The 10,228-nt window shown below is 54.0% G+C and overlaps 3 protein-coding genes across 12 annotated transcripts in view; 2 read left to right on the top strand and 1 right to left on the bottom strand.

Annotated features, from left to right (window-relative positions):
• The first annotated feature begins 265 nt into the window (after positions 1 to 265).
• Positions 266 to 3,597, top strand: Ppp1r35 (protein phosphatase 1, regulatory subunit 35). 4 transcript variants are annotated; one of them, XM_039089742.2, is made up of 5 exons: positions 266 to 583; positions 667 to 910; positions 991 to 1,127; positions 1,219 to 1,414; positions 3,467 to 3,597. In XM_039089742.2, exons 1-4 carry the CDS (start codon positions 356 to 358, stop codon positions 1,390 to 1,392), a joined length of 783 nt encoding a protein of 260 aa, XP_038945670.1. In that variant the 5' UTR covers positions 266 to 355; the 3' UTR covers positions 1,393 to 1,414; positions 3,467 to 3,597. The 4 variants fall into 4 exon arrangements, with proteins under 4 accessions (XP_038945670.1, XP_038945672.1, XP_038945671.1 ...); NM_001109451.1 differs by lacking the exon at positions 3,467 to 3,597 and having other exon boundaries at positions 278 to 583; positions 1,219 to 1,471; XM_039089744.1 differs by lacking the exons at positions 991 to 1,127; positions 1,219 to 1,414.
• Mepce (methylphosphate capping enzyme) lies at positions 2,991 to 7,710 on the bottom strand. Its single transcript, NM_001100678.1, has 4 exons — positions 5,536 to 7,710; positions 4,234 to 4,452; positions 3,673 to 3,799; positions 2,991 to 3,573 (listed from the first exon to the last, which is right to left on the bottom strand). Exons 1-4 carry the CDS (start codon positions 7,117 to 7,119, stop codon positions 3,521 to 3,523), a joined length of 1,983 nt encoding a protein of 660 aa, NP_001094148.1. The 5' UTR covers positions 7,120 to 7,710; the 3' UTR covers positions 2,991 to 3,520.
• A 653-nt stretch (positions 7,711 to 8,363) lies between these two features.
• Positions 8,364 to 10,228, top strand: part of Zcwpw1 (zinc finger CW-type and PWWP domain containing 1) — a 30,515-nt gene continuing 28,650 nt past the window's right edge. For 6 of the 7 annotated variants that reach the window (XM_063271778.1, XM_039090047.2, XM_063271776.1 and 3 more), the window contains exon 1: positions 8,791 to 9,028. The gene's annotated coding sequence lies outside the window, so the exon portion shown is untranslated. Of the gene's footprint in view, positions 9,029 to 10,228 lie in introns of all 7 variants that reach the window. The other variant, XM_039090046.2, reaches the window with a different exon arrangement.

Here is a 10,228-nt window from a genome sequence, read left to right as displayed (position 1 = left end):
AGTAAAAGAGGACTAACAATCCCAGAACAAATGAGCAAAAGAATCTGACAGGCAAGGACGCTACATTCGCGTTCCCTAAAGGAAAAGTAGTCTTGATGGGAAAACGTTGAGCACCTAGGGAACCGTTGTTCTAACGCCCTGCCCTTAAAGGCGAACAAGTGAGGGCGGAAGTGCGTCCGGAAGCTGGGGGGCGGAGTGGTGGGAATGACGTCCAGGAGCGCCAATGGAGTGGCGCGGCGGGCTTGTTGTCTTACACCGGTGGGTAATGGCTAACGGTTTCCGGTAGTGGTAGCCCCCCGAGGGTGGGAGAAAAGAGGCGACGCCGCAGCCCGAAATCCCAAATCCCTACAACAAGATGATGAACTTCGGGACGTCCCCGTTAGAGTCCATTGAAAGCGAAGGGGCCTTGGAGACCCTAGGGCCACCCCCGGAGCCGCGAGCACCGGAACCCTGGGTCCTAGAGACCGAGCCGGGCTTGGACTTGAGTCTGAGCCCGAGCCCACTGCCCGAGAGTCCGAAGCAGCGGAAGAATAGCCCGGGTCAGCGGAAGGGGCGGCGAGGCGGTAGCCGGAGGGGGCGGCAGGTGAGCGGCGGCGTTAAGGTCGGGCCCCCTGCCCGCCGAGGGCCCGGGAATCCGCTGCTCAACATTCCGCCCTCTGCTCCCAGGTTCGTTTTCAACTGGCGCCGCCCTCCCCTGTCCGGTCGGAGCCGCGAGTGGCGGCTGGTGCACTGGGCGACGGTCATGAGTTGGAGGCACCGGCTCTGCAGAGCAGTTTGGCTTTGAGTCTGGAGCTGCAGAACGCGCGCGCCGCTGTCGCCAGCGGCCAATTTAATGCCTCGAAGGCGGTGGAGGAGCAGCTGAGAAAGTCGTTCCAGACCCGCTGTGTCCTGGAGGAGACCGTGGCAGAGGGTGAGGGGGGCAGACGGCCGGCCCGGTGCGGTGGTCTGGGTGAAGGGCGTCCCTCACCCCCGCCTTCCCTGCGCTCTCAGGGTTGAACGTGCCACGCTCTAAGCGGCTCTACCGAGACCTGGTGAGTCTGCAGGTGCCGGAGGAGCAGGTCCTGAACGCGGCGTTGAGGGAGAAGTTGGCGATGTTGCCACCGCAGCCCCGAGCCCCGCCCCCGAAGGTGAAGGATGGGATCCAGGGACTTGGGCATCCCTCTATGCCCTGGGCTCTCTTCCTCCACCCGGAGAGTAACCTGCCTCACCTTCCCACAGGAGGTGCTTGGGCCGGGGCCCGACATGACCATGCTGTGCAACCCAGATTCTCTGTGGTATGAATCTCCGCACTTGACAGTGGATGGGCTGCCCCCTCTAAGGCTTCAAGCCCGGCCCCGCCCTTCAGAAGATACCTTTCTCATGCATCAGATGCTGAGGCGCTGGGAAGCATAGCCCTCAAAACTCCGGAATGCTAGTCTGTATTTTTTGTTCGAACTGTTTTTTCATAGAATAAAATGTTTTTTTCCCCTAAATCACGGAACTGTTCTTGGGAGCTTAGATAGGACAAAGTGTCAAGGTCTTAGGTCCTGGTTGGAAGCCCCCAACCCCCACTCTACGATGGCAAGAGGAAAGCACTGTCCCAAGTGTGGGGTCAGATCTTCCTCTTCACTTAAATCACAACCTTATAGTTATATAATTCATATTATGATATGGCTTCAGGCTGGGTGGGTTCAGAGCAGCGGTAGTATCTGATGAAGCATGTACAAAGCCCTAGGGTCAGTCCTCATAGTGAGTGCATGAGTGAAGGCAAAAACTGGTCACCAAGTTCCACTTTGGCTGGGTGTGATGATGAAGGACACTTGAGGTAGAGACAGGAGCAGGCATTCCAGGCCAACCTAAGTTAGTTGATACTGTCTCAAAACAACACTGCATACACACACTGCCCCATTGTAAAAACTTTCTACATAGCTCTGGTTGCCTTATAACTCTTGTTGTAGACCGAGCTAGTCTTAAACTCAAGAGACTTGCCCTGCCTCTGCTTCCCAAGTGCTGGGACTAAAGGCATGTACCACTACTTCTGAGCAAAAAGTACTTCTCCAAATGTGGGTTTTAACATTTAATGATTGCTTCAAAGGAGACTTTGCTGGCTTCCTTTTATCTGAGTGTTACCCACCTTGTCTGGGACTACTAAGAGAGTTTTCAAGGTTCCAGCCACTCTTGAAAAACTAACCAAGACCCATACTTTGCAAACCACCCAGGCATCTCATTCCACCAAGGGGAGCAGGTTTGTGGCTCTGGGCTGGTAACCATTTCTGCTTCCATTTTACCTCCACTGTCAAGCACTCTAAAGTTAACTTGCTTCAAACTTCCATACACACATACCTGGGGTTTATTCTGAGGAAGGTAACTTGGACCCATCCCCATCTTAAGCAGTGCATAAGGGTACTGTACTGCCTAGTTTCTATCAACATTGATGCAAGCTCGAGAGGAGGGAGCCTCAACTGAGAAAGTGCCTCTTTAATCAGGCTGTAGGCCAGCCTACAGGACATTTTCTTAATTAGTGGTTGACAAGGAGAGGGCCTGGCTCATTGTGGGTGGGCTGGTAGTCCTGGGGTCTATAAGAAAGGCTGAGCAAGCCACGAGGAACAATTCAGTAAGCAGCACCCCTCAATGGCCTGTGCATCAGCTCCTGCCTTCTGACCTTGCCTTCCCCTGAGGTATGGAAGCACAAGCTGAATAAATCTCTTCCCCAACTCTTTGGTCATGGTGTTTCATAGCAATAGTGACCCTAAGACAGGTACTAACAGTCTTCCAAACTACCGACCTCTCTAACCTCTACTTCTTTGAGACCCTGAATCACTATGCAGTCAAACCAGGCTGGCTTCACACCTTGAGGTCCTGCCTGTCTCTGCCTCCCAAGTGCTGGGATAAGAGGCCTATGTACTACCACACCCAATAAAACCTACCCTCAAGAGACTAGCATGGGCAAAGGGATCACACATTCCTACCAGGTAGCACTTAGTACCCGGATAGAAAGTGCCCGACACCGGTGCAGGGGGGCCACTGCCCTAGTTATCAAGTTTATTGTGCTGTTCTCATGTTCCAAACCCAGCTCCCTCCCACCGGGGACAGCAGAAGGACTTTCACAGTACCTGTGTGTCTCCTTACCAAATTTCCCCTCTAACACCCTTAGTCCAACCATGGTCCATTTAAGTGCAGCTAGGAACAAAGGCTGAGGAGAAGCAGGAAATCTTCCGAGAAGAGGAGGAAGGGCCTAGAGAATTTGACATTCCCCCTTCCCATGCCCTAGGAGGACAGAGTCAGCAAACAGTCCATGCCATCCAGCACAGCAGGCTGGGAGAGGAAGCTGATGGAATTCCAGCACAGCTGGGCTTGCTCAAGTGCCAGAGGTGTCAGGGAGGAGACGTGGGGTAGCAACTTAGGAAAAGCGCTCTTTACAGATCCAAGAAAAGGAGAAACTTTTTGGAGTTAGGAAAGACCTTGGGATAATTTCCTCTTCTTCCAGGTCCTCAGGAGCAGCAAGGGCAGCCTCTTCACAACTTCTAACTCAGAAAGCCACTCAGTGGCTGGGAGATCGGGCCTTGTGGAACAAGTACACCGGACGCTGGAAGCCTGCAGGGAAGAACACAGAGGCAGGTGGGTAGGACCTTGGGGTTCTCCACAGGGCCTGTACCCTTGTGGCCAGGACCAGCCCCTCCCAGCCATTCTTACCTCTGGAGGTGTTACTTGGTGTGGCCACAAGCTCATAGCTGGAGAAACCCACCTCTGGAGATGTCAGGTAGGAGCTGAACTGTTCTGGCTTCAGCTGGATTCGAAAGTAGTTCTTATAGATTGTTTCCTAAGGGAAAAAGGGAATGGGTTACTTCTTACCACCCTTTCTCCCTCGGCCAATTATGACACTCTTTTCCTTGCTCAGGAAGTCTGAGCTGGAGGATGTAGTGGAGGCAAGACCAGCCTGCACCACAGAGCCAGTTCAGGCCAGCAGCTTAGCCAGCCCCAAATAAAAAGGGGCCGGTTATTGTCAGTCCAAGTCTTTAATTCCAGTCCATAGGAGGCAGAGGCAGATGGGTCTCTAAGTTTAAGAGAGCCTGGTCCAGAGTAAGCTTCAGGACAGCCAAGGCTACACACAAAAACAGTCTTGAATAATAAGGACTGGGGCTGTAGCTCACTGGTAGAGGGTAGGTTATCCCTGCCACGTGTGAGGTAAGGGGCTCAGTCCTCCGTAAAAATAAAAAGGTGATTATTCCCTCTCTCCACAGAAACCCAACTCACTGTGAGAGACTTTCTCCTGCAGTAGGACGACCACGGTTGGGGCTCCAGGACCAGAATGCCCCCAGGTCGCAGATGCCGGTAGATCCGGCGGAACATTCTCTTCAGCCCCTCATCACCCCAGTTCAGGTGCACCCACTTGGTGAGGCTGAAGCAGAGCACCACATCATACTCAGGTCTTTGGGCATCCACCAGCTCATCTCTGTCCAGGACATAGTTACCCTGTGGGCCAGAAGAGGGGAAGATGTCAAAAAGAGGGATGAGAAGCACTGCTGGCCCCACAACCACCTGAGGACTGAGAACCTCACTTCAGCCCTGTGGCTTCCTGAGGCTCTTCCCAACAGCACCCTCTTTTAGCCCCATGTTCTCTTCTCCCTTTTAAGCTCCTGGTGCTAAACCAAACAAACTTAAAGGGGAGCCTGGTTAGGTTTAAATTGAGCTAATTTATCTAATGGTTAACTGGAGAAATTACAGTGTTCCCAAAACCCTTACCCAGGAGACCTCACATACAAAGGCCATGCACTGTTTTAAAGACAGAGACTCTTAAGCTGTGTTTCAGGTCTGTTCTTTCTCTAAGGAAATAACCTTAAGAAATCTCTTTTTAAAGAAGGTAAACTCATCACCATTCCTGGGGAGACATTTCCCAGGCCAAGCCACTGGCAAAAGTTCCCCTGGATGGCCTAACAACTGTGTAATGGAGGGAACTAGCATGATGTCAGGCTGGGCACTCGCTCCATGTAGAGCCCTGCCTTCACTGCCCCTTCTCATTGTTCAGTCAGCATGGGAAGACAAGCCCATGAGTTCCTGACCAGTAATTTCAGCAGTCTGTGCTGCATCTGGGGAAAAAAGGCAAATAAAGTCCCTATCAAAGTCCCAAACTACACATATTGGAGTGTTTCCCCTCCCCCAGACACCCAACTTCAGGCTCCCTCAGGAGATTTGAGGACAAGGTTCCATCTGGACTCAACAGGAGAGGTTACCCTCAAGGGAAGCGGATTGTTTGGATTTTAGTCCCAGTTGGAAGCAGAACAAGTCAGCCCCCTATGTTAGGGATGAGATCCTTGTTTGTAGTCATGAGAAAAGACCAGATGTTAGAGCCTGAAGGTAGAGATCCCACTTTCCACGTTATAGGAGCAGAGATAACACACCCAGCAGAGATTCTCTGGCCAATCCAGACTGTTCTCTCCGGGAGATGGTTCTTGTATGAAGGAACAGATGCATGGATATGGCCATCCCCCCCAACACATCCCTACTTAATCTCATCTTCACATTGGGACCCTATTCCAAGAGCCTCTGGACTCTTACCGTGACGAAGACGACATTGTTGGGGAAGACAGATGTGTCCGCTCCATCCAAGGGCAAATGGGGTGCAGCGATGGGACCCCGGCTGGCTGTCAGTGAGGCTGGGAAGCAGCTCCTTTTTCGGACAGTGGTAGTCCCTTCCTCCCCCTCTGTCCCTGGGTCCCCCTCAGAAGTCTGAGCTTGGAGACGAAGCTCCTCGGACAGGTAGTGTCGGATATTTTGGCGGGCAGAGTGGATAAGTCGTGGATCAATGTCCAGCCCCACCATGCGGGCTGGGCCCCACTTGCAGGCAATACTTAGGGTCAGATGGCCAACGTTGCAGCCCAGATCTAGGACGTCCCGGCCTTGAAACCACTCAGGCTTCAATACCCTAAGGCGCATGTCCTCACAGGAAGGATTGCGATAGCCATAGTACTTGCAGTAATTCCCATACTGGAACTTGAGCTGTTGCTTTTTGAAGCCAGTTGCAGGTAGTGGGTGGTGGTGACGGCCTCCCCCACTCCCTCTGCCCTTTTCCTTGGAACCCTGGCTTCCACCCCTAGCCCCTGCCTCTGACTTGCTGGAAGTCCTGCGACGTTTGCGATGTCGGGAGGAGGAGGAAGAGGGTGCAGAGGTAACTGAGGCAGCTGGAGGGGCAGAAAGGGAGCCTGAGGAACCCTGCAGGGCAGACGGAAGGGGAGACACAACTTCATCCCTGCAGTTGATGGCTGTGTTGAGTTCATAGGGTTGAGGGTCATCTCGGTTCTGGCCTCTGTGCTGCTGCGTAGCACCCTCCCCATGGACTGAGGGTGTGAGAGGGTCAGTGGGCAGCACAGCTTGGCTATCATTCCCTCCAGATGCCTGCTGCTGCTGGTGGTGCGGTCCCCGGTGTCTATGGCGCTTGCGACCAATCTTGAGTGGTGAAGCAAGCACTACATGGGCTTCATCAGTGCACGTGTTGAGACTGAGTGGGTCAGTGATATCTTTTGGGATGAGGATCTCCACAGGGTCTCTCCCCTTGGCCGGAAGTGGGGATGACTTTGGGGTCTCCGCATTGAGTGCGCGACTCACTTCCTCATCCAGGAGGCTATTCAGGTTCAGTGGATCAAATATATTACCCCCCAGAAGGAAATTGGATGGTAACACGGAGTCGCAGTCCGAATTCACTCGCCGGCGCCTCTTGAAGGCCGGATGTTTGAAGCTTCCACCGCTCCCTCCCCCCACGTTACAGCTATTTCTTCTTTTGCCCCCACCACCCACTGGGGGTCGGTGGGGCTGGTAGCCATTGCGAGGTCGAGGAGGGGCTGGGGGACCCAGGTCCGTCCCGCCCCCTCCCCGGCGCTCCTCCCCCACGTCCGCAGGAGCGGCAGCTCGCCCGTGGGGCTCCCCATGCGTCTGTGCCTGGGGGCCGCCCCCTCCGCTGGCTGTGGCCCCGGCCGAGTGCGCGCGTGGGCCCGGCCCGCGTTCTGTCCCGTCGAGGAGCTCCCCGGAGGCAGCCTCTTGGTGCGATCGCACCTCGGGGCCGCCCCCTCCACCCGACTCATCTTTGAGCGGCGGCGGTGGGGCTGGCACCAGAAAGGGCTCCTTCTCCGCCGCCATCTCGATCATCTCCTCTCCCTGTTTAATTTCCCCTTCCCAAGCGAGGGTACTGAGAAGAGATCAAGGGGAAGCCCCCCTGTAACCCTTCCTAAGACCACCTCACTCCCTCCTTCCCCGAGTGCGCGCGCAGCTCTGCCTCGCGCCCAAGCGCCTCCACCTCCCTCCCGCAACACACCAAGCGCGCTCCACTCGCCCGCGAGACCAAAACAAGATGCCCGCGAGACCCGGACAAGCCGAGGAACCAACTGCGCGTGCGCTGACACCCTTTTCTCCGCCGCCTCTACCACTCTGCCGCGAGCGCGCACGACGGGCGCGCGTTCCGCTCGCCCAGGACCCACGCATGCGCGCTCCGCCACCACCCAGGCTGCGCGCGCATCGGGAGTGCGAACCAACTTAACGGCTCTGAGAGTTTAAATACAGCCCCCCCTCCCTAATAGCCTCACCCTCCCCCAGCCCGAGACGCCCACCGCCCCACACGGACACCCGACTTCCCTTCGCTGCTAAGTCCAAGCCCTACTGATATCCTTTGTCTCTGCTGTGAGATCCCACCCACCGTAGGCGGGGAACGGGAGCTGGTGTGAAAAGGTCTCCTTGACACCCGACCCTTGTTCCTGAGGAATGAGGCTCCGCGGTCTCCGCCCGGCTCTAAACCCAACAACCTCCCTGCCCCGCCTCCTTCCTCCCCCATCCCCGCCCCTCCTAGAGAGCGCCTGCGCACCGTCCTTTTGGGCTTGCGCGGGTTGAAGGGGCAACACGTGCTGGAGATGATGCTCCGCCCCCTCCGTCCTAGGGGCGGGGAGTATGACGTCGTTTCCTTAGGTTAGATGCACGCAGCGTGCGTCAGCACGTTTCCAAGGGTTGTGCATTCCCAGGAAAGGGGCAAGCTCATGAATTATTCATGAGCAATCTAGTCCTTCCCCTCCTTCTTCCCGCCCATCTCATTAGAATTAGAAGGATTTAGGAGAACCTGAGGGGGGAATGATAAAGTAGGCGAAGGAGTCGAGCACACTGTCTCAAGAACTGTTGTCAATTAAATGCAATACATTGTTTAAAATATTCTTCGAATTGAAAACAAGCAAGCACTAAAACATCGAGGCTGTACAAATTCCTCTTCCCCTGAAACGGCCTGGTCGTTCAGGCGACCTCCCTTCCACCAGCGAGGAACATCTAGAGAACCACGCCTTCCTCTCCTCCCTTCACCTACGTCAGGCCTCGGACGCCTCCGCTACAGTGCGGCGCCTGCGCATCAGTCCCCAGCGCGAAGGGTGGCGTTGTTGTTATCGTCAATGCCACCTTTCGCGTTGTGGATTTTACAGCATTATCGCTGCAGCTTTGCTCCACTAGACACACAAGCGAATGTGGGCGGGAACGGGTATCGACCTGTTTTGGGCCTTCTGCTTCGGCCAATGGGAAGCACTGATTCCATGCCGAGTCCCTAGACTGATGGCTGGCGGAGTTTCCCTGTCAGCAGACTATCAGAAAAGAAGCAAGAGGGGGGCCCAAGATGGTCTCAAAATATAAGAGCGTGACGGAAACTAAAAGATAGGGGTCATAACATGGAAACAGGAAGGAGAAGGAGATTTTAGGCAGAGACAAGAACGAAGTGCCTCAGGTGCTCCGCTGCAGCTTATGGGGGGGGGGGGGAATAAAGGCGCCGGCGTGGATTATGGGACTTGTAGTTTCACTAGGCTTTCACTCGGAAGATGGCGAGCTACTCCAGCTGCTCAGACGCAAAAGCGGCTTCCCTCGGCGCATGCGCACTACGTCTGTGAGCGCACGCCGCTTGGGGGCGGGATTTGTCCGTGTCTTCGCGCCTTCTCCTGGTGGCGGGAAAAGTAGCTCGAGGTGGAAGGGATGTGCGGAATGGCTGCGATAGCGTTAGCTGCGCTTCATCTTTAGGTCCTCGTCTCCCCAGAAGGTAGTTGTCTTTTATGCGGCTGCAGAGGAAGGTGTTAGCTGTGGTGAATCTGGGTACCTGTTGGCTGAGGAGAAATTTTCTCTTCAGAGTCACAGCGAACCCTAGCCTCTTCTCTTCAGAATCGCTAATCTTCAAAACACTCGTAACAAAAAAATAACCCAGTATTGTGGCGGGAAATGGAGAGTTGAGGGACAGTAGACTGAGCGGGAGCGGAGGGGAGGCTTCCACGGCGGGATTCTTGGTCAGGTGAGAGAATAGCAAACCGCTACTTGACGCTTTGAGGGGAGGCGAGGGTTGTTTGCCTGGGTGAGATCTTTGGTGTTAATGGCCGTACCAGAGAGAATTGATAAAGAAAGAGGAAAACTAGAAGAGCACTCAAAGTCCCCCCCACGGGGGAGGGGGTTCGGTTTTCATGGCGCCGCACCGTGATGGCTGTAAGCAGAAGTCTGGGAACATCCCCAAGGGCCAGCCTGAGGTGCGGGACAAGGTTGTGGAGGGACATGAGTGGAAGCCATCCAGAGGCTGAGGTCAAAAATAGAAATGACAACTATTGGAAAGAAACTGTTTTGCTCACAAGTGACCACAGGTCTTTAGGGTTTCTTCCACTCCCCCACCCCTGCTCTGAGCCAATACAGGTTACCATGAATTTTATTTGTAACGTTCTGTGGAAAGTTTAGTTTGGGTAGTTACTTCTAAGAGTAAATCTGGTCAGGGTAAATCCGATGGAACATCCCTGCCCCTCTCTCTTCTCCCCTCCCCTCCCTTCCTCCTTTTTTTCCTTGTCAAATGTTTAAAAGATCTGCAGAGCACACAAGTGCTCACAAAGTGAACTTAAAAACAAAACAGGTAAGCCACGAGAATAGGCAGGATTTCATAGGCTATTAGATAATATAAAAAACCCATCAATTCCATCTTAAAGGAAATTAAATTTTCATATGTTCTATCATCATCATCATTATTTTTGTTCTTTTTTAAACTTTTTAAAAAAAATGTTCGGTCTGCATGTACACCTGCAGGCCAGAAGTGGACATTAGATCCCTTTATAGATGATTGTGAGCACCCAGTGCTCTAACTCTTTTTTTTTTTTTTTTTCTTCTTCTTTCTTTTTGGAGCTGGGGACCAAACCCAGGGCCTTGCACTTGCTAGGCAAGCGCTCTACCACTGAGCTAAATCCCCAAACCCGTGCCCTAACTCTTGAGC

Source organism: Rattus norvegicus, chromosome 12, assembly GCF_036323735.1.
Source record: "Rattus norvegicus strain BN/NHsdMcwi chromosome 12, GRCr8, whole genome shotgun sequence".
Taxonomy (NCBI): Eukaryota; Metazoa; Chordata; class Mammalia; order Rodentia; family Muridae; genus Rattus; species Rattus norvegicus.
This window is presented reverse-complemented; position numbering and strand designations above follow the sequence as displayed.

Bases quoted from the DNA above. Each gene is read 5' to 3' on its own strand.
- Ppp1r35 (XM_039089742.2), top strand. From the start codon at position 356: ATGATGAACTTCGGGACGTCCCCGTTAGAGTCCATTGAAAGCGAAGGG. The intron at 584-666 runs GTGAGCGGCGGC...CTCTGCTCCCAG, and splicing joins GTAGCCGGAGGGGGCGGCAG to GTTCGTTTTCAACTGGCGCC. The intron at 1,128-1,218 runs GTGAAGGATGGG...ACCTTCCCACAG, and splicing joins CCCGAGCCCCGCCCCCGAAG to GAGGTGCTTGGGCCGGGGCC.
- Mepce (NM_001100678.1), bottom strand. From the start codon at position 7,119: ATGATCGAGATGGCGGCGGAGAAGGAGCCCTTTCTGGTGCCAGCCCCA. The intron at 4,453-5,535 runs GTAAGAGTCCAG...TCTGGCCCACAG, and splicing joins ACAATGTCGTCTTCGTCACG to GGTAACTATGTCCTGGACAG. The intron at 3,800-4,233 runs GTGAGTTGGGTT...TTTTTCCCTTAG, and splicing joins GCAGGAGAAAGTCTCTCACA to GAAACAATCTATAAGAACTA.